Genomic DNA, 23,038 nt, shown 5'->3' on the forward strand with positions numbered 1-23,038 from the left:
ACCTTTTAAAATATGTTATTAATTAGAAGACCTAACGAAAAAAAAACAACAATCCCATCACAGAAGTCTGCTCCGAGGAAGTACAGGAGTGACGCTTTGCAGCAACAGCACAATGACAATGTGCATCACGCATTTTGTTGAACACAGTTAAAAAGAAAACACATGGCGTCATATGGGAGGGAAACAGTAAGTGGAATAATATGCAGCACGTGCTTTTTGTTTATTCATATAGGAAGCAGATTGTCCAGCTGAAAGCTCTGTCTTAATTGTAACAAATTTACCTGCACTGTCGTCCAGGATGTTGAGGTTTTCGGAACTTGGATGAAACACAGAGCAGCATTCATAAACAAGTTGTAGGAGTTGAAGCGCCATTTGAGTCTTTTGAGCACTTTGATACTTTTCAGCAGAAAAATACTCAACAACGTTAATTCTTGGCTATGACTGGCTCTTCACACTCTCTATTTTTGTCGAGTGATGCTCTCCAAGTACCTGTCAAAAGGGATGTTATTCTACTTTGTTTTACACCCGTGATACTGCATGAATGTGTTGTTTTGCATTCACACATTTAAAAAGGAATTTAACCTTCACCGGTGCACCGCTGTATTACGTCACTTAAAAGCAAGAGTGTAGGTTCAGACAGATTTCAGGTGTGATGTTTCAGTGCATTAAACCACAGACTTTCACCACTCTAAAGCTATCCTCTTTTTGATTTCTGTTCTCAGGTGAAAGACAACAAACATTCCTGTTTTACAGACTGAGGTGTCCACTTTTCACTTTGAGTTGTCGTTTATTTCTCACTCAGGGGGATCAGTTGACCGAGTGGGTTGAAGCCAGCCATGATTATACCGGTCCGTGCCACCCACATGAAGATAATCACTGGCTCCTGGGGTGGTACTCAGTGTAAGGAATCTCAGCCGTTTACAGTTGAGGCCGTCTCATTGAGCTGTTGATGTTGTTTCATTACCACCTGCATTGTTGTGCGAACGGAAAAATCGCTTTCCCTTGGACTCGGGCTGATTGCTGGTGGAAACCCTCCGAAATTTCCTGCAGATACATGAAAGTCGTGTAACTCTGGTCCAAACTGTCCCATTTCTTTCCTGTTTCTGCACCACACTGATGATGCAAAATGGTGAAAACAGATCGAAGACCTGATTATGGCACTGATTGCGCTGATTGCATCCATTGCAATCAGCCAAACCAGTGAAAAGCAAACCCCAGTGACAGGAGACCACAGTTGGAGTACATTATCTCCAATTTCCACAACTCCACAGTTCAAACTTTTCATCTCTGCTCAAAAAAATCCAGTTTTTCTATGTAGCTGAGGGCCTCCTAGATTATGTCCATGAACTATAGAAACTAAAACTCAGCTACAAGGACTTTGAAGATGCATGAAGACCTCTTACCCATTTATCTTACAAAGAAACAGCTAAAAATGAAAATGGAACCAAGATTATCCAACAACATGTGAGTTGTGTTTCTGCAGGGCTTCAAAAACTGAGAACTTTAGTAGAGTCTATAGTTCACTTTAATCATCATGGTCAAAATCTAAAACTGTCATCTTCCTCATTTTCACCAACGTAACAATTACAATCACCATTGAAACCAAATATTGTTGTGAGCAGATGGAAACAGGCGTCATCGGCGCCTGTCATCACATCAACACCACCATCATCACTTTGTCATCTCAGCCATCTTTAGCAGCAGCAGCGGCAACAGCGTTGAGCTCGAGGTTTAATAAATTAGAAGGTACATTACAAAACATTTCAGGCAGTCAAGTCAGTCACCAACAAACAAAATGAGGTATAGTACACTCAACTCACTGCCACCTACCTGCAACAGTTAATTTTGCATTTGAAAAGCAGCACATTCTGTAAAACTCTAACTGATACAGTGCCATCAGAAATTACACGTGTATATTTATCTATATATATATATCTCTATCAAAAGACCAAAAAATACTTTTCACGTCATCATTTATCTAAATCTGTCAACACGTATTATTTAATGTTTAGTCATCAATAACCACAGCTTATAAGAAAACATTGTGTGTGAGAACTGAAATCAGAACCAGGATCCAGAAATACAGAATCAGATTCTGAGTGACGCTAATGAACAAAACAGAATAAGGCAATGATTGATTCTGTCTATAATGTCAAAGAGATCCGTATGCCACTGTGAAGGTAAAAACTTTGAAATCGCACAGAATTTAAGGCATCAGTTGTCTTGGAGTGTAATACAGTACTATGCAATGCATCATGTATCCAAGACAAAAAGTTCTCCTCCGTATAACCATAAAACCTTAAACTCATGGGTACAAATGAAAGCAAATACGTATTGGTTTGTAATTACATAAATACCTTACATGTATATTCTTGTGATTTTTTTTACAAAATGAACTGCAGCTGCTAATATTTGGCTCACTGGGCATTGATGATAAGTTTGGCACTGCTCTGTCTCACTGGATGTACAGTATAAATTCACCTTGTATCCAAAATCCCAGTGTAAATCACATATTCATGAATAAACCTCAGCAGTACTTTATTTTGTCGTCTGGACTAAGGTGTCTAAGCACTTCTATCTATAGTAAGTCAACTCTATAACAAGTGGAGCCCAGTGGAAACCCTCTGATACAAAGCTGCCTGTCTTCTGATACAGAAATAAACAACATAATGGGTACAACAATGGGCTAAAGGCTACTGCAGAAACAACGTGACGAAATGAGTACACAGAATATGTATCAATGGCGAGAGTAAACGGGGAACTTTATATGATTCGTTTTGTTAAAGATGCTAATTACTGGTTGCCGGGTAACTTTCCTGCAAACACTGTTAGTGTCACTTTTTGTTCCCGTGGAAACATTTTACTATGAAAATGGAGATTTAGCTATACAAACATTCCTTGTAGGCAGAGCTGCTCTGAAAAAAATGAATTAAAATGGGAGATGGCGCTAACAACAAGGCGTGTCTGTGTGTTCCTACTATTAAGGATTAGTCATCCTGATCTATAGCCAATCTACCAATTTATATGGTTTCTACGCCTGTATGAGGGGAATTCCATCCATCCATCCATTCTCTATACACCGCTTTATCCTCATTAGGGTCGTGGGGGGTGCTGGAGTCTATCTCAGCTGACTTGGGCCAAGGCAGGGGACACCCTGGACAGGTCGCCAGTCTGTCTCAGGGCTACATATACAGACACACAATCACACACACATTCACACCTATGGGCAATTTAGAATAATCAATTAACCTCAGCATGTTTTTGGACTGTGGGAGGAAGCCAGAGTGCTCGGAGAAAACCCACACGTGCTCAGGGAGAACATGCAAACTCCATGCAGAAAGATCCCAGGCCCATCCTGGGATTTGAACTGGGATCTTCTTGTTGCAAGGCGAAAGTGCTAACCACTACTCCAATGTGCAGCCCTATGAGGGGAATTAGACTGATTAAATACAGAATCCCTGTATCCTTCATAATTATCTGCTTGAGAAATTGGTAGAACAAAAAAATAGTCAATTCACTATAAGGTTGGTTGACAGAAAATTCAACTGCAACCTTTTTGAGTTATTATGCACATTATTTTTAAACAGCAAATGCCCAAAATTCCAGCATCTCTGTGACTTCTATAATAACAAACTGAATATCTCTGCGTGTTTCCAGAGATTTTAGGGGTCAAACCAAGTCATTGTTGGATTATGTTTACTTTCCAAGAAAAGGATTTGATGAGTTTTTGAAGAGAGTTTAGTATTGTTCCGCACAGACTTTGCCCTCTGGCAGTCAACCCAATATTGTGGGAGACTTGGGGGTTACAGGTCTGTTCATATAATAAAGGTTATAGCTATTGCATCATTTCACGTCTTACACAATCATGTAACAAAGCTCTGAAATGCTTAGCCTGTGTTCTGTGATTCCTTCAGGACGGTTTTCAGCACAACCTATTGCTTAGTTCAGACTGAGACAGGCCTTTATGAAAAAAACATGCCACCTCAGAGGTAGAAACCTTTTCATAATATTACGGTATGTAATTTAGTATCTGCAATAACGTATTGCATTATAGCCATATTGAGTTTAACTTTCACTTTTATAGTCGTCATGCTAGTGTGTAGCTAATGGTAATCCTACTGAATATGCAAAAATGAATGAATGATACTAGAATTAGCATGTTCACTAATTCAAACAGGTCAAAATAATATTACGTGCTTTCCTTAAGGTGCCCTCAGCTATCACCATTACACATGCAACATGTACTAGATGTACAGAAAAACTAAAATGAGACTTCTTCTAGCTTTACCCCTGACTCGAGCATAAATGCTTTCAGCGGTGCTTTGTTCTAAGATCCGCTTGTACCTTTGCATGGATGGCTGTCACTGCTATGAAATCCTACTGCTAAAGGAAAAAAAACATCATATATTTCTGATCTAATGGTCACTCGTGTATGTGTGGGTTTCAAAGCCAGGGAAGTACAGTTAATCATGCTCCACTTGACCAAGCAACCTGAGGGGCGAACGTCAGTCGTGACAGCAAAGGCAGCCGGTTTGAAGGCTCGGTTTTCCTACTAAAAATCCTTCTAAATGGGTGTTAAAGCAAAAAATAACACATTATCTTGCTATTTCCAGCTGAATCTACCAGAAAAAGTACTAAAAAAGTGAGAGTACTCCAAGAATTTGCTTAATTTGGCCTAAATAAACCTGAGCCGGACTGTGCAGCTTAACTCTCTGCTGTAATTTCATCTGGAATACAATTAGGGGACTTCTAGTGTATCAAGTTTTGGCTAGGCTAGTTTTCAGTGCTACATACAGAATTGTCAACTAGTCACTTGCAAACACTTTGCACAGACTAAAACAGACATCCCATCGTATTCTTACAGATAAGATACAGTGTGATGTGAAAACAAACTGCAAAAATCAATATAGAGCGAGCTGTATCAGACCGAAAGCTACCCTAGTTAAAATAATGAGGCTAGGAACTGGCTGTTCTTACTGGGCAAGCTCATCTGTCTGTCCAGGTGGATGTGAAATCTGCTCTTCTCTACTGTCCTCACAGCAAGTTCACCGCGCTGATCTGCTGTTCTGACCACTCAGTACACAAGCGAGGCGGTGCTCCTGTGCAGGGATTTGCCCTTGTGTGCAGGGACTCCTTGTATTTTTTCTTTTCTTTTTTTTTTTTTTTTTTTGGCATTTCAGACCAAATTCAAGCAGACGTGAACAGGAACAACCAATATATGTCCTCATCAACGATAAATCAGGTTCTACATTTCCCATGATGGGCTGCCGGGTCAACCTCTCAGACCGTATCCCATCAGCCCATTCTCTCCGTCAGTCGGTCGGTATGCTGTTGACCTGGTTCTCCTGCCCGCGGCCTGATGCGTTCAGGGAGCTGCGCTTCAGCAGCCTGTTGATGATGTCAGTGCACGTCTTCTTGTACTGGTGCCGTAGCAGGGAGTACACGAAGGGGTCGCAGGCTGCCTTGCTGTAAGCCAAGCACTTGGAGACAATTCCCCAGTGAGGGTTGATAGGCACCGCTGGAAATAACTCCACTATCCTGCAGGCGGGCATAAAGAGAGGGGCGGTGAGCGGGAGAGTAGCGGAAAGGCAAGTCAACATGCTGGAAAAGACATGCATTCCCTAAGCTTATTATGCAGAAACAGAAATACATTTACAAGACTCTGTTGCCCATAACGTCCTTTTTTTCATTGCAAGCAGGCTGCTTCTTGAACAGTACAGTTATGTAAAGAATAGGTCTATTTCTGTATTGATAGAGTCATCTCATTAGATAATTACTTGTTTATGGTTATTGTTTGCTATCATGCACAAGATAAAATGCAGTTAAATGTCAAAGGAAACTACATAATGTATTTCTAGTCAGAGAGAGGAAAGACAGACACATTGGAAGAATAAAACTGATCTGTTTCAGCAGTAATGAGCATTTACTGAAGGCTAAGCAGGCAAGGACAAACAATGTAGTCTTCCAGCAGTCTGGGTGAAAAAAAAAACTACTAATTTGTGCTTAAAATACTATTTACTTGATTTAAAGGTGCACCTAATGAGCTTTATAGGCTGCATCTCAACTTGTCAGACTCAAAGACGCAAAATTGGTGCCAACTCACGTTAAGTATCTTGTTTACTTTCACTCTAATTTTTGTCAGGTGTAAAAATTACTCCGCTGTGCGTGGTGTCATAAAAGGTGCAAAGAAGATTGCTGATCCTCTCCTCTTGCACTCTGTGTGATTACTCCGTCCACAGTTGAGCTCCGTCAGCACATTAACACCGGCCTCGCATGGGCCAGTAGCCATCAGTGACATTTGCTCACACACTCCACAGAAACAACAAACAGGAGGTTAAGTCAGCTGCCACACAGTCACACACAGCTTCCACAATACACACTCGGACATCAAATGAGCACCAGAGAGGCAGTGGAGGAGCTTTTAGCGTAATATATTCAGATTTTAATTAGTACGCTGCCATTTGCAGGATGAGAGCAGCACGACTGGCCCCGTAATGGTCATTCATTACCCACAGTGTCCTGATAACGCTACAAACCGTCACAGCCTGTTGTCTGAGCGGGGAACGCTCACTGTCAAAGTCTCCGGCGCGTTATTTATGTAATTTCATTTCAACAATTTCAGATTTTAATTGAAGATTGATTGTTTAGAGGATAAAATTCTCTCAACAAAATCTTCCCCAAACTTTTTACTGGCCTAGCTAAACTATACACAGGTTTAGGAGGTACTCATTTACAGAATCTTTATCGTATTCAGCTCAAATTATGTTTTAAATTACATAAGGGAAACCACATTCTAACTGTATGCAAAATATTCACAGTAGTCCTAATGATATCTTAGTTCTTTCTGTTAAAAAACATGAAATGGGCCTACTTAAGTGTATTACACTGACAGAAAATGACACAATACTTGTCATATTGGATGTCAGTCAAGCTTTACAAGGCAACTGCCAGTAAACCCAGGCAGGAAAATGTGTTTTTCCAAAATTATTTCTTGTTTTATGAGGTGTTCCTGGAGCTGGTTCACTTGAGAGCAGCTTCTCTGTCTCATGTGTGTCGCAGTATCATGAGGAAACTAGTGTCAATCCACAAAAAAAAAAAAAAAATTAAATTAGTATTAATACTTTTTATTCTGGCTGTTCAGAGTGGGCTTTATTTTCTCGCCTTTCGTGTGGTATCTAGTCCAAGTTTGAAGCACTTTTTGGCACGCAGCCATGCACATAATGTTGGTTTTATTGTGTCTAGGTTTCGAGATGGGCCTGCCTGTCTCTTCTGCTCCCAGCAGCATATAAAACAGGTGAATGGAATTTCAACAGCATCTTGCTCCAAAAAACACCATCCAGAGTTTCCTTCCTCTCTCTGCGCGTTCTATTTTTCACATTCTCATGCCGTTTGCATAATTTTTTAGGTTCTCGCATGTCAACACACACATCATAGGCCACATTGACACCCTCTCTTTGTCCAGTGATTGATGCGACGGGATTCGAACAAACTGGGATGCACCCGGAAAACTTGAGGGAGAAAAGTGCTAATGCAGCAGCGGCAGCAGCAGCAACAACAGCAGAGCAGAGGCATATTACTTATCACAAGGTCAGCCAATCTCATCTTCCAATTCCGGCCAGTGTCGAGAGGAAGGGGGCGAAGAGGAAGGAGGGGAGAGGAGAAGGGGAGGCACGTGGGTGAGGGTCACCACAGGGCCGTGCAGTTGTTTGCCAGCATGGCCTCACCTTGTGATCACGTAGGGAGCGAAGCAGAGCATGAAGGTGCCGATGAAGGTGCTGATCTTCCTCGTCGCTCTCTGCCGTCGCCTCTTCTGTTCCTCCAGACAACGCTGACGAACACTGGGGGAGACAGACAGTTCAGCTGTTTTTTAAAATTAGTTATTAGGAAGAACCACAAAGTGTCTCATAAATCACAGCTGGGAGTGGGCGTAGCTCTGTTTCATTTGTGGTGTGAAGGGGTTAAACACAGGAGGAGCCAGCAGGGGCTGAGCTGAGGTAAAATAACTGAGGACAAAGTGAGGATTCCCACTTTCTGTGTGTGTGTGTGTGTGTGTGTGTGTGTGTGTGTGTGTGTGTGTGTATGACTGTGGGTGTGATCCTGAATGCACCACGGCTGCCATGACACAGTGATTTAAGAAATATTTCATGAAATGAGGGTCATCAGTGTCAATAATGACAAGCGGGATTTAGAATAGCAGCACCTCAACTGTGATCTACAGCCGGCTGTGTAACCAGCTGATTGATCTTTCACACACACACACACACACACACACTCTCTCTCTCTCTCTCTCTCTCTCTCTCTCTCTCTTCTCTCTCTCTCTCTCTCACACACACACAGACACTATGTCCATTTTAGCTCTACTATATGGACACAGAGTAAATCAATCTCTGCGGGTGACATTTCAGTAGAATTAGATTTTGCATCCCCTCCCAGGACTCAATTCAAATGTCAATGCAAAGATGGCAAAGCATCATTAAGTGCACTGTTCTGCTCTGAGCACAGATACACAACAGTGTCATTTACAGCCTCACAATCAATATGAGCAGGACTGATGGCACCAAGTACACTAACTGCTCCAAAGAGGTGCAGATTTGGACAGTTTGTTCCTTTTTCCAAATGCTCCATTCTAGCTGATAATCTGACTGGATTGCTCTCCAAATGTGACTCTACACCGCAGATTGGCAGGATATAGGATACAAAGTAGTAACACAACAGAATAACAGCTTCAAAGAGCTCACCTGGGGTGTATATCCACCAGCAGCACCAAAGTTTGCATTGTAATAACGTCGATCCTCTTGCAGTGAAACCTTGCCACTTTAAGGACTTTGAGGTATGTGACACACAACACTATAAAAGACAGCAGAAAGGTGAAGGAGTGGAAAAAGACGGTGAAGACAACAAACTGGGTCCGGCTGCTCGCCCTCGGGTTGGACAGGGTGCAGGACGCGTAAAGCCGGTGGTATCCCACCCAGGAGAGGCAGGTGGCCACCGTGGAGAAGGACATGGAGTGCGCCCACGTGTAGCCGAGCACAAAAGCCGCGTCCTTGTGGCGCATTTTGGAGTGGTACCTCAGGGGGAACACCACCGCGATCCACCTGTCGATGCTCAGAGCTGCCATGCTCAGCATCGAGTTGGTGGACAGGAAGGTCTCCAGGAAGCCCACGATCTGACAGAAGCCGTCTCCGCCCGGCTGAGCCTTGCTGACGAGTCCCACCAAAGTGAGCGGCATGTTGGAGACGGTCAGCAACAAGTTGCAGAAGGTGAGGTTGAGGTTGAACAGACCGGGCACCTGCTTGCGGATCTCCGGGTTGTACAGAAAGCAGATCAGCACCAGGATGTTGGACAGCAACGACACTATGATAATCACAACCACCAACACAGAGAGAATTACCTCCGCAGTGTCCATCCTGTGCGCCCCCCGAAACTCACTTCTCACTTTTTTGTGCGCATATCCAGCCTCAGCATTAATCACCCATAACCGTGTCCATGCATCCCCAGATCTCTCCAGCCGGTGGAGATCCCCCTCTTCTTCTTCTTTTTCTTCTTCTCTCTACTACATTGTCACTGCGCAGCGAAGATGGATCAGCTGGATTCCGGCATGATACGAAGTATGTTTTTTGGAGGGTAGAAAGAACAAGCTGCCCCAGCTTTTCCCCTTTTAAACTGCACTAAACAAGCTATCATGCCAAAGCTGCTCTAGTCTGGCACTGCGTGTTGCAGAGGGGTTTTGTCGTCCTGTGATGCGCTCTCGAGGCATCACCCCTCCGCGCACACCGCACAGTGTGTGGGCTACTTGATCTCTCCCCCGTCTCCTCTGAGGAAACAGTAAAAGACACAGAACAAGAGTTGAACAGGGATTCTTGGAAGCAAAAAAGATTGCACTGATTCCCCCAGAGCATCATTCAATCACTGCTGAGATATTTTGAAGCAAATTTGACATCAAATTGCACATCTGTTGTGCGTAAAATGCATATTTTTGACAGTTTTACAATGAATTAATAAACATTACATACATATTGCATTATGCCATAATAGCCTTTTTATTTTCCTTAGACTCTCCTTTGTGTTTATTGTCAAGCAAAGCATATTCAGATGAAGAAAACTGTCACAAACTACACAAAACAGCAAACACAATAGCCAGAATGAAGCACGGATTTCCAGGTTTTTATTGCACTCTGGCTCATGTAATCAAACCTTATTTTTGGACTCAAACTGACTCATGTTTTGGTGGTCTCATCCTCACATCCCAGCAGCATCTCCTCCTTATCTTTACTCATTACATCTGCTTCATCAAATGGATAAGGAGCAACATCCCCCCCCCCCCCCCTCCCCCTGGATAAGCTGGAGAACGCCCCCACACTCTGCTGCCCCTCTGGACTTCAGCGTGGAGAATTTTTATTTATTTTCCTCTGAAGCGTGGGACTCATCCGAGTGTGTGCTGCGGCACGTGAGCCACTGAAGGTGCTGGAGCGGGGTGAGGTAGCGGTTGTGGTTGCAATAAGAGGGGAGGTAAAGGAGGGAGGGAGTCAGAGTGTGTGGGCGGAAAGAGTTATTGTTACTGCAACACACACACACTGTGTTTGACTAAGAGGATGGGATGCTATGCAGGCCACACCGTGTCCTCCTCCTTCTCTCCTGGGTGGCAAAAGTTGAAGAGACTCAGGAGGGGAGAGAAAAATGGGGGAGATTCTCCCTCAAAATGAGGCTTGTTAAAAATCCCTTCCTGTCATGGTGTCTGTGGAGCATAGGGGTTGATATTTGATGCAAAGAGAAAGCAGCTGCAGGGGAAAGGAAAGACAACCCTGCCAACTGCTGGGTGTTATTTCGCTGGAACACAGCTCCATCTTGGTCCAGAGTGAGACTTTGAGCTTCGGTGGATGCATTTCCAGCCCTGCATGTTTAACATGTGACGGGCCCTTTGGTGAAAGGCACACTGGAGTGCTGTCATGCGAGCTCTTGTGCCGCTCTCTCCTGTCAGTTCAGAGGCCTTATCAGCACAGAACCACCAGTTGATGTCAGGTGCAAGTTTTTGTAGACATGACTTTAATTATTCTTTTCATAATTAAATGCCAGCTCTACCGACCACAATGTGTGTGGAAATAAAACGCCCCTCTAAAAACATAGCTCGGAGGGGGACTGAGTAATACAAATGGGCAACAAGACAGTCATTTTTATGAATATCTGAATATAAATTTTGTTTAAAAGCGAGCTGTTTTTGATTGGGAATTGAGGTTTTTGCTGAAGGTGTTTTAGTCAGAACAAAACCACAGTAACAGTCCCACTGAGCAGTATGCCACATTAGACAGATGTGCATGGAAATGGCTGTTGATAAATAGAGATGCTGTTTTCACAAATGCTAAATTTTCTCTTTAAATCCACCTGAGAGAAGCTTCAGTCGAGAAAAGCATTACGTTTATGCAGATCCATGTAAAACTGCAGTGGACATGTGGGTTTGTACACCTTCTGGCCTCAGGTTATATCACCTTGAATGAATACGGCACAACAGCTCTTTTGTTAACCGATTAACCAACACCACATAGACTCAAAAACATTAAGGACTTAATTATATTTTATGAACTAAACATTACCGAGGTCAGTTCAGGTAAAAACTCATACTTTACTGATTTTTTCCAATGCAAAACATTGATGGGTTACAGAAGATTCTATGTAAATCATGAAAATCAGCAGGTTTTACAGTGTATTTGCAACCAATAACAACATTTTTGGGAACAATTTATTAATTTGTTGTTATTAAAGAATTTGAAAATTGTAAAATATTACCATCATCGTTTGCTACAATCCAACGGGATATATTTCAAAATCTTTTGCCCAATTAACCAAATTTTTTTTAATATTATTAACATATAAAATAGTGCATCTAAACATTTAAGAGGCTAGCAAAATGTAATATTTATCACTTTTTCTTCATAAATGACACATTCATTTAATTTAATTACTGGCTAATATGGTTGAGTTGTTTCATGCTGCTAATTAAGATATTTAGCTTGTTTTATACACATTTATACACAAATAACCCTTATTTCTCCCACAGGCAGTGGAAACGGTGGGCCCCTGGCTAAATCGTATTCCAAGTGGAAAACTCCCATCAGTGTCATTATTGATTATCTCTCATCCTCTTTTCAAAGATGGACGATGAATCATCGAAAATCTCAATCTTGTGGGACGAATCCGTCATGTTTACCGTGGCTGAGACAACATCTCAAGTCTGCAGATCTGCGCTTTGAAGATAATACCTCTTGTCAGAAGATTTAACAAGTGCAGGACTTGACGGTGAGAGGCGGTAGGATGAGAGAGAGCCTGCAGCACTCCTCCTTTACGCTGTGACAGTGTGGGTTTGAATTCACTGCCAGTTCCAATTCCACACTCGACTTCCCCCTGATTGGCAGGCCAGGCGTAAATTTAAAACCTAGATGTATGCTTTAGCTGCTACGTTTTGCCCTCGTTCGTCTGAATATAGGCTTGTCACTTATATTTTCAACACATCTCAGCATAGTGGCGCAGGGATTCTATGCGGAGTTGCTTCAGAGAAAAGTTTGGGAAATTTGTTGCGAGTGTGACACATGGAAGAAAAAGTTGTACAACTCAGACTGCATTATGTAACTCGGAGGAGATCAGACATACTGGTATGAGCAGCACAGCAGCAGTCTTATGGCTCATGGAGGTTTCTCAGGTGAAGACAGGAGGGACAGACAAAGGAGCTTTATACAAACAGAGTGAAATGCCAACCTGCAAGTAAGGAGGGGAGGTGTTGACTCTGCTAACAATAATGCTGAGAGGCCAGTTTCCTGTTACTCCTGACTTAGTCATCGCCGCTGCAACCAGTCGATGTCGAGCAGAGCTTGTAGGCCTGTGAGCCTGCACATATGTTAAAACACACAGGGCCAAAGTAGTCATCCAAAGCGGCGGTGAGTCAGCGTGTGAGGGCGGTATTACAGTTTTGAAAGCTTAAATGATATCATATTGTGAAAAAGTTTAGCTCCGATATTGGATCTGTGGACTTGCTGAATGGGTCCACATTAGGATATACAAGTATCTGCTTTCCTGTGTGGGGAAAGAGCTAGCGTAGCTCTGTCAAAATGTAATAAAATCTGCCCACCTGCACCTCCAAAGATCTCCTCTTGCTATAAACTGTGCAAACAACGTTTTTTTTGATTAACCAAATCTGCATTTTACCTGGTTAGATACTTCTTGGTCAAGAACATGTAACTTTATAGCGTTTACACTGACTGCCAAGAGGTTGGGTCCATGAAAAGATCAGATTACCTCCAGTAAAATGCATTTTTTTGTTTTAACTTGCTATCAATATCCATTAAGAATCCATTAAGAGGCACTCTTGACGAACCTCTTTGTGACACTGGTCATCTCCCGCTACCTGTTCTCATCAGACAGGCCTATAATTAGCAGATGATTCAGTCAATGGGATATCAGGATAGCTTCTGGCTTAATGAGGCTGTTGGAAACCAATTGAAGATGAAAAGGCTAAAAATACCCCCATTTGGATGTCTCTTTGTCTGTCATTACATCATGTAATCATCCCCCTCTGCCTGTTTGAACAATACGCGGTTACTTTTGATTGTATATAACAAGGGATTTGGTGCTCTGAAGATCAAACCTATTAATACTGATATTATTCGGCTGACTCACTGATGCTGTGAATGTGTCATACACCCAGCACAATGGGCTTGTTATTGCCAACATAATTTTATGTCTGTCATGTACTGTACTTCAGTATTTCTTGAGTTTTTCCCTTTGATGCCTTTATCCATTCTGGTTACTCCAACACACAGTATATTTATCAGCTTGTCACTCATCCTTTCGCAGACGAAGATTTAGCATAATAAATGTATAATGCACTGCAGAATATCAAGTTGGTAAATTAGCTTCCTCTCCAACAATCTGCGACCATTCAGCTCTATGTAAAGAAATCAAACTGACTTAAAGTAAAATCTAGTATCGGACTGATTTAAATGTAAACCTGATGATGGCGTCCATCTGTTAGCTGTGTTTGCTTTATCCTGTATGGTGACAGGTGTCTGGGAGCTTATCTAAAGGTGACACTGGGAGAGAGGTGGGGTTCACCAAGGACAGGTTACTAGTTCATTGTAGGGTTAATGCATAGAGACAGAAAACCGTTTAGAATCACTAGTTAAACTACCATGCATCTCCTTGAACTGCACCCAGACAAAACAAATGCAGGGACAGGGAGAACATGAAAACTGCACACAGAAAGACCTCAAATTTGATCCAATTCACCTCGTTTCATTCAGCTCCTGCAACTTTTGACTGTGGATGGAACTTGAAAAAGTAAAAAATCCTTAAAACCATCAGAATCCATCTAGTTATTGAGACGTTTCAGTCCCACCCAAAGTGGTTTCATCCATCCATTAAGCATCCATCCCTTACCTAGACACTGCTGTATCCTTAGTAGGGGAGTCGGGGGGCTGGAGCCTATAACAGGTGGGGGACACCCTGGATAGGTTTATCGCAAGGCAACACAGGCTGCATGATCATGTACTGGAGTCCTTAAACAGTATATTCCATTACATTCTGTTATAGCATAGCATAGCATAGCATAGCATAGCATAGTATAGTATAGCATAGCATAGCATAGGATAGTATAGCGTGGTATAGCATAGAATAGCATAGCATATGGCATGGTATAGTATAGTATAGTACAGCGGTCCATCACATGAAACCTGTACAGATCAGCTATTTTGCAGATGGTTTTTACATGAAAAATGTGTGCTAAACATACATGCTAGACATAAACTTTGCTACGCTGATTACATGACATCAAACCACCTAAAATAAAGGACATTAATGTAATTTTTACTTTGTGTATTTGTCATGTAAAATCTTCTTACATACTTGCAACATTACTCCTGTCACTTTATGCATCCACTCCATTACAAATTGAATGAAAACGTTGTGTTCCAACAAATGCATATTTAGGCTAATAAAATAAATATTAAACTATGATGTATCGTTGATGCATCATGTTCCTGAAATACTTAAAATTATCTCCCACTCTACAAGCTACAACATTAAAATGTTGTGTATGTCAGTGCATCAGACACAATAATACAATAATGTAATCACATAAAACTCGGAGTACTGCATATGAATGTTTAAAAAGTCTCCCAGATAAGAGGCTTTTGTCTGTGTCCTCCATCTGTATGCCTGGCTGGGCAGTGCACCATCCGGCACAATCTGAGGCCCGTCTTTTCACATTAGCTGTGGTGATGTCGAGGAAACCCAGCACCAAGCCTCAGCTCGCCATCAGCCATTTATAATCAGCACACTGTTAACACAGACACTGGACTACAGGGTACAAGCCTATTTTCATTACAGGTCCAGGAGGGAACTAGCAGTGTGTGTTCAAGGTGGCAAATGGGCAACCGTTAAAGGCAGAAAACCAAAGAGTTCTCGGTTTGACACGGTGTTTTATTGCTGGTGCTGACGAGTTGCTTTTTGCCTCATTCTAAATATTTAGACTATAAAACACCGGGCTGCAGTTATTATCTTTAGCTGGACAGTTTTCTGCAAACATTTGCTGTCCTGATTCTGTAGGATGGCGCAGATTTATAGCATAATTATGTAAAACTGCTCAACCTTAGAGGAAAGCGCTGGAATGAGCTGTATTTTTGGCTAATGTTGACTGAGTTTGATACCAGTGGGATTTTCGCCACATTACAAAATAGGAGATACGTTCACCCCTGCCCATCCAGGTCACATCGCAGCTCAAATGTGTGACCATCCGTCTTTCATCTCTTTTATTTCACAGATGAGTTCACAGTGACACCGTCAGCTGTTCTTTGAAGCCTGCGCTACATCAAACATCCAAAGCAAACACAATTTGTGATGTATTGATCTTGTTATTAACAATTTTCCAGCAAAGTGTCAGCCCTGTGAATCTGTAGAGCTTTTAGATTAAGAGGCATCTACAGCAGGGAATTATAGTTTGCGATGTGAGGCATCTACAGCAGGGAATGAGAGTTTGTGATGTGTTTCCAGGGAACAAGCTTTCATTTTACTTAAATCCATAAACTGAATTGAATTTGACTAGATTGCTTCTCCTAGTCGGAATGTGAATTAAACTGTTTCCTCCTGACAGCAGTTAGAGCAGTTTGTCTTTAACATCCAACAAACTGCAGTAAAATTCAACGAAGGAAAGCAAGTTCTCTTAGGGACTTGTCACGTCTATTACTGCCTGGATGATTTGATCTGTACCATCAATATAATACAAGACCAAGAAATAAAAGAAAAGTATTTGAGAAATACTGAGTCTGTGTGCTATCGACTCAACCTTGACTTTTTTTTTTTAAACCTAAACCCACACATCCCTAAATTTCACCTCTTTTCAGGATATTTCTCTTGCTTTTAATGTCACTTCACGGAACATGAGGTGACAGGATCTTTATAGGTTATGACTATAATAACTAATAGTAACTGTTGGCTCAGTGTTTCCAATTTGAGCTAGAAACCACTGAAATGTAACGGAAACATTTGACAATAAAGTCAGAAAATCCATAAAATGTAATACTGCTCTGCTGATGTTTTACCTCTATCTTCATCATTTGATTGTAGTATATCTCTATGATATGAAATCAGATTATGCAAAATCTATTTTCTGTCACTGTAATAGTAACAGTAATAAATGTTTACTATCAGAGACTTAAGGGAATAGTTCAACATTTTTGAAAACATGCATATTTGTATTTTTGTTGAACAGTAGATGAGAAGATTGACAACAACCATGTCTGTGTGTGAGCACATGAAACCACAGATGAGAGATGGTTGGCCTAGCTTAGTGTAAAGATCAAAGAAACAGGGGGAAACACCTAGAATGACTCTATTGTACTGGTTGTATATAAAGATGGACATGGATGTAGGCCCTTCGTGATGTTACCCATAGATTTCTTAAGAGCGGTTTTGAAGATCAGTGAGGTTGATGTACCTGTTACCATTATGTCATTGCCTGAGACTAAATAACTCCCTGCTAATCCAAAGATGAGCCATGAGTGGAGCTGAGGTGGGTCATGCAAACATCTTTTTCCTGAATTGTGTGCAACTTTAAGTCTGAATACAACTTGATGGGTGACTTCTACAAAAATTCACATTCTGTACAGTTGTCATTACCAGAGTGATTAGCTATTGAGACCAAAACTGTCTTTTCTACCAGTCTGTAAACAGGTATTTTTCAGCTGTGAAGTTGGGCATTTTAACACTGGAGTCTATGGAGATTGACTTGCTTTTGGATCAAGCCTCAAGTGGACATTTGAGGAACTGCAGCTTCCACTTTGGCTTCATATTTCAGCCCTCGAGGTTGCTGCTTGCTTGACAAAATCTACCTAACAGCAACTCTGTAAGTTCAGAGATTGCTGTACATTCCAAAGAATTAACTATTCTATATGTTTTGAAATACATCATCTCCATCATCATACATCAGGTAGCAACAGCTTTATGTTAAAAGTCAGGGAATGTCACCTCAGTTTGCTGCACTCAGGAAAACATGATTGTTTTGGGGACTTTCGAACTTCCCTGCAAAAAAAGAAACACAGATTATCTGAGGATGAATTCCTGACAGTTCATAGGACCCATCCTTATACACATCTATGTGTCAGAGAAAAAATGAAATTACAATTAGAAATAAACTCCATGTGCATTGTCTCAATGCTGAAATTGAGTGTATTGCTCAACTGGATTTTCTTGCGGATGCTTCACCTCCACCTACACATAAAAAAGGTCCACATGGACAACTTCAGTGAAACAAGAGCCTTCCTTCGCCATCCATCCTTGATGATCACCTGAGCCAAACAACCTGCAGTGCGTCTGCACTTTATACCAGTTCCACCTTCTCATCCCCATGCTTTGTGTTGTAAAGTCAATTTTCTCATTCACTGATCTAATTCACTGCAAGGATTAATTTGCCATTCTAATTTGATTTCACAGTAATTTAATAAATCCCCCCTCAAAAAATTCCATCAGTGTTTCGTTCACCTTTGAGAGAAACCTTAATTAGAAGCGCTAATGCGTAATTATTCTTTTATTTCCGGCTTAACATAGCCGGCACGAAAATAATGCAACAAGGGGGATGACATCACATTTCGGTGTCAGAAAATTAATTTCATATCAGCGTGATTACATGAATGTGAGGGTGTAATTTGTTTTTTACCCTGCTTGCATGGAGGCTTCCTATCAGGCTTAGAAAAGACTGCAATTAACCTCTCGTGTATCTTCTCCAGCATGCAGTTCTCACACAGTAACCATTTAAGCATTGGATAGTTTGTTTGTTTTTTATGTTTTTGCAGATGGAATCCTGATCATATCCCACAAGAATAAACTCTACTAAGTCTCTGCTGCAATGTGATGAAGCTTGTAACACAAACACTTCACCAAACAATATGACTTGTAATCTCTTTATTCATGATACATATCAAAACCTCCTTTATTGCTTAGTGATCACTGTTGGCCCGAGTGAAATTCAAAAGCTGCTGTTTGTTCAGGTGGTTGGCTTACAGCAGAGACTGTCTTGGAAGTTCACAATGACACAGTTTCAAAAATTAAATCATGTTCTCCTGCCATCTAGTGAAAAACTGCAGAACTACACGCATGTTTAAAACCTTTCAAACTGTTATTCCATGAGAGAGAAACGAAGTGCAGCAAAGTCTAATCAGTGGTTCCTCCTTGTGGCGAAGCAAGGTCAGTGCTGCTTTTATCTACTTTGTCATTTTCCTGCTATTGATAGTCCCCTTCCTGTTGAATGACATTTGTAAATTGCTTCACCTGCTTGTCATAGATATATGAATTATCTGACATCTTCACAGCAAAGCAAAAGGTGACCTACAGTTTGGGCTTTGCGTCAGGAGGATGTCTGACGAGCTGAAATACTATCGTTGAGGTTTTTCTTAATAAGACATATCAAGGTGTCGTAACAGTCTCTGATTGAATATTTGCACTTAGACATAAAACACAGATTGCTGCTTGTGCTAAAATGTGAGTTAGGGAGCAAAAATTTTCCAGATTTTTATGGAGAAAGTGATACAAATGAGTGGTTTGAACCTATTTTAATGTCAGAGGTCAGAGTAAAGAGCCCAAGACTAAACTCCATTTAATCTCTGCAGCGTTTTGGGAGCGTCGTCCTGCTCCTGCAGCTGCGAGCGATAAAGCCACTTCACTCCTTGTTGAGATTAATAGCAGGCACACGTTGGGGCTATTAATGTTGAAAAGCCACTGCCCCACCTCTTCCCCAGTGCTACCCTGGGAGCCACAACCTCCATAATGGCTCCATTCTCTGAATTAATGGCGCTCACTGGCCTTATGAGGGGGAAAAAAAACCGTGATTTTAATTATAGGTCTTGGTGATACAAGAGAGGAAAAGTGAAGGAGGGCAGCAGGGAAACCTTTTGTGCCTACAGAGGTAGCACAGCAGAACTAATTCACATGTCTGGATCACACTCTAGGGGACGGGGACAAATGCAGAGAATGAAAACAGAAAATTATCAATTAATATCTGTCAGTTTGAGATCTCATCGCAGATTGGATAGGAATTATCAACACATTGAAGTTCTTGATAAGTTGTAAATCTGGCTAAAATCAAGTCAATTCCACTTTTAATTAAACTATTAATTTAAACCTGGTTGAATTTAGACATAACTTTGGTCCAAACTTATGAAGTTTTTCATAATAATTTGTAAAACTATGATAACTATGATAAACAATTTGTTGATCCAAAATCCTTTCCTTAGATGTGGATTTTACCATGCAACCAACAGAAACTTGAAATTTTTATGTTTTCATCTCTTATAACAAACATATTTCCCCTATTTCAAGCCTAAAATATCATGTAATCATTTGTCAGACCATACTGACATACTGCTGCTGCTTCAAGCCCCACGCCCAGCTCAGGATGTCCATCAACCAGTTCTGTAACAGTATCCGAGCCGAGACAGACAGGTAGAGTCAGCACCGACAATAGACCTCCATGATCCACTGTCAGCAGCCAGCAGAGGCTTTCCCTAAACTCCCAAGCAGCAGACACAAGATCCCGGCAAAGACCAATAAACAGGCCATCATTCAGGTTCTGTTTCAAAGAGCACAGATATCAGATAACTGAGAAAATGGTGCTCAGTTAACTCTACTGTAAATAAGACGGTTTGAGTTAACCATGAGTGAAATAAGAATAGGACAAATGCCGCTAATTTCATTACCATCGTTGTAATATGTGAGTTCAAGACTGGACTTTTCATTGATATTAGTGACATTAGTTTGTGTCATAATTAATTACTGATCTTTGTCTTTTAGGGGGTCATTTGGTAATGAGATGTGCTAACTTCAACAGTGATCATATAACCAGCTATAAAGTAAAAGCAAAATAAAAAATAAAAACCCCAAATAAACAAATTAATGAAATACACAAAAAGAAAGAAATGTGAAAAAACTTTGCCTAATATCATATAATTTTTTCAAATTGACACATCTCATGTAAAATACACAAAACTTTTAATTGTGAGCAACCATAAAATTATGTGACCTAAAAACACTGCTGTAATACAACTAGTGACAATTAAGGGAAAAAGAAGCACCGGTGCTGTAATATTAAAGAGGATCTATCTATCTATCTATCTATCTATCTATCTATCTATCTATCTATCTATCTATCTATCTATCTATCTATCTATCTATCTATCTCACTGACCTTTTCACTCCTGAACAGAGATGGATTAAAAAAAATGCTAAATATAACAAGTTCTTTAACAAAACAGACACAGACAAGATAATTACCGCATGTCGAAAAGGTTTACTCATTTGGTATTTACATGTTTTTATACACGGAAATGTCCTTCAAAAAACAACAAAAATTCAACAAAAATGCACATTGTCCTATACAAAAGTAAAGCTAAATCATATATTCTGGAAAATTTCTGTATATATATGAGATGGTTATTTTCTGTTATTTTACTCCTAGTGCCATTTTATGCAATTGTGTGACTTCTAACAACATTTGGTGTTACATCAGGTGAGTCACTGTAACTTGTGCAATCACTAATCTTGCATTTGAATTCATTAACATTACAGAAACCTATTTTCACTTTGACATGAAAGAGTCTTTGTTTTTGTAATTCTTGTAAAAAAAAAAAAAAAAAAAAGCCTAATTAAATTGGTCATGATTTGATATTGAATTGCAGTGAAAGTGAAAAGCTTCCAGTGAGGGTGAATACTTTTTGTGTGCCCTGTATAAATAGGAGCATTTCAGTGCCTATTGAGCCCTGCAGAGGGCGAGGCAGACAGCCAGACCACTAAACATCCCTTTCACCTGAAACCCAAGAAGAACCTCTTAAAGAGAGTCACTTGCAATCAGAAAGCCTCCATTTAATTACAACACACAGGAAATTACCGAGTGAATGGGTCAGGCGCTGATAAGAGGCTGAACCCCGGGGATGATAGCTCCTGAAACCCAAGGAGCCCCAATCTCAAAGCCGAATTATCACAAAGGCCAAGTCTGGAAGGCTGACAATCTGATTGTACTGTCATCCAGATTCATAATTAATATATTTATCGAATTAATCGCTGAAAAGAGCCCTGGCCTCCCGAACAGTAGGCAGATTCATTTGCTACTGGCTCAGCTTACCGCTAATAACAGTGTTGTCAGTGAAATAGGCCCAGAGTGGGCTGATGCCCCAGACCTCATGACAGACAAATTGCTCATCTGTGTAGGGATGATATGGGGAATTTAGGGAGTAAAAGAAAGAAAAAATGGCATTGTTTGGTGACAACCACAATTGTACCCTTGTTGCAGATTGTGAGTACCAAGTTGGGGGAAACATGAAAGGGGCATTTGCAGTTTGGAGAGAGCTGAAGATGCCTGATGTTATACCTCTGGTTTAACAAATCACTCATCAAAGGGGGCAGTTTCTGTGGCTGCCACATGTTGTTCAGTGAAGAAGAATGGTCCGAGTATTTTGTCACCCAAATTCACCTAAAAATGCATTTACCTTCAGCATGGGGTGCAACATGTACAAAACCTTTTAGGAGTAAAGAGAACATGAGAGAAGTGCTTTTACCTGGATGTGTACTGTATATACATAGACAGTGACTGCATACATGTTCCTTGAATATGTGTTAAGTAGTAAAAATACTAGTACATTAATGTAAAATAGTGCTGCAAGAAAAAGTTAAATTTGAATAAAATTTGAACCTGGTTCTATAGAAAAACGAATCATTTGACTGAAATCTAATTATATCTGACATTGTTAAATTTTGATGCAGCAATGAATAAGCAGGTAAATCTAGTTTTCACTACTTTATTCCCAGTGAGGGACTTTGGTGGGGCTCTGAACCTTCAGTAGGGGACCAGAGACCTTATAAGGATCATTTGATTGGGTTGTGAAATAAATAGTGAACGAGGAAAGAAAAAAAATATGTTCCATATGTATTCTCCGGAAAATCTGCTTATCTTTGATTAATTTTTTTTTGGCAAAATATTCACAAATTTTACATTTTTGAGCCTGAAATGGTAAAACTATATGAGTACTTTAGATTCTCTCTTTGGTGAAGCTGTTAAAATGACCAGTCTTTAGTAAAGAAAAATAGTTTGGCATCATAACCTGAGACATATAAACCAGTAACAAATTTATAGGTTCAAATCCATGAAGTATAAAGTACAGGATCTTCCCCTTGAAATGTAATAGACTAAACATCATTCAACACTTAGAGCTGATTTACGGTGATATTTTATGTATGAATCAGGCATCAGTATTTCACTTGTACTTAAGCGCATTTTATGTATAATAAATGTATTTTATCATAACATTTACATTTGATCTTACCATGTGTTAGACTGTTTTGCCTTGTTTTATTGTCTTTCACAAATTATTTTTTATCCTGTCTAGTTTTTGCATATACTTATTTTTATTTTTTTGCTGCCTGATTAATAACATTTAATGCACTTTGGCCAGCTCAGGTTGTTTCCACCGTGCTATATACACTCAACAAAAATATAAACGCAACACTTTTG

The 23,038-nt window shown here is 40.6% G+C and overlaps 1 protein-coding gene across 1 annotated transcript; it reads right to left on the bottom strand.

The window, feature by feature from the left end:
* Positions 1 to 1,718: 1,718 nt before the first annotated feature.
* LOC110949091 (G-protein coupled receptor 26) lies at positions 1,719 to 9,958 on the bottom strand. The gene is made up of 3 exons (XM_022190949.2): positions 8,739 to 9,958; positions 7,725 to 7,838; positions 1,719 to 5,538 (listed from the first exon to the last, which is right to left on the bottom strand). Exons 1-3 carry the CDS (start codon positions 9,404 to 9,406, stop codon positions 5,313 to 5,315), a joined length of 1,008 nt encoding a protein of 335 aa, XP_022046641.1. The 5' UTR covers positions 9,407 to 9,958; the 3' UTR covers positions 1,719 to 5,312.
* Positions 9,959 to 23,038: the final 13,080 nt, after the last annotated feature.

The sequence above is a fragment of the Acanthochromis polyacanthus genome, chromosome 19 (assembly GCF_021347895.1).
Source record: "Acanthochromis polyacanthus isolate Apoly-LR-REF ecotype Palm Island chromosome 19, KAUST_Apoly_ChrSc, whole genome shotgun sequence".
In the NCBI taxonomy this organism is placed as follows: Eukaryota; Metazoa; Chordata; class Actinopteri; family Pomacentridae; genus Acanthochromis; species Acanthochromis polyacanthus.

Coding starts and splice junctions, on each gene's coding strand:
- LOC110949091 (XM_022190949.2), bottom strand. CDS start 9,406: ATGGACACTGCGGAGGTAATTCTCTCTGTGTTGGTGGTTGTGATTATC. Junction 7,839..8,738: donor CTGGTGGATATACACCCCAG/GTGAGCTCTTTG, acceptor TGTCTCCCCCAG/TGTTCGTCAGCGTTGTCTGG. Junction 5,539..7,724: donor GCTCCCTACGTGATCACAAG/GTGAGGCCATGC, acceptor GCCCGCCTGCAG/GATAGTGGAGTTATTTCCAG.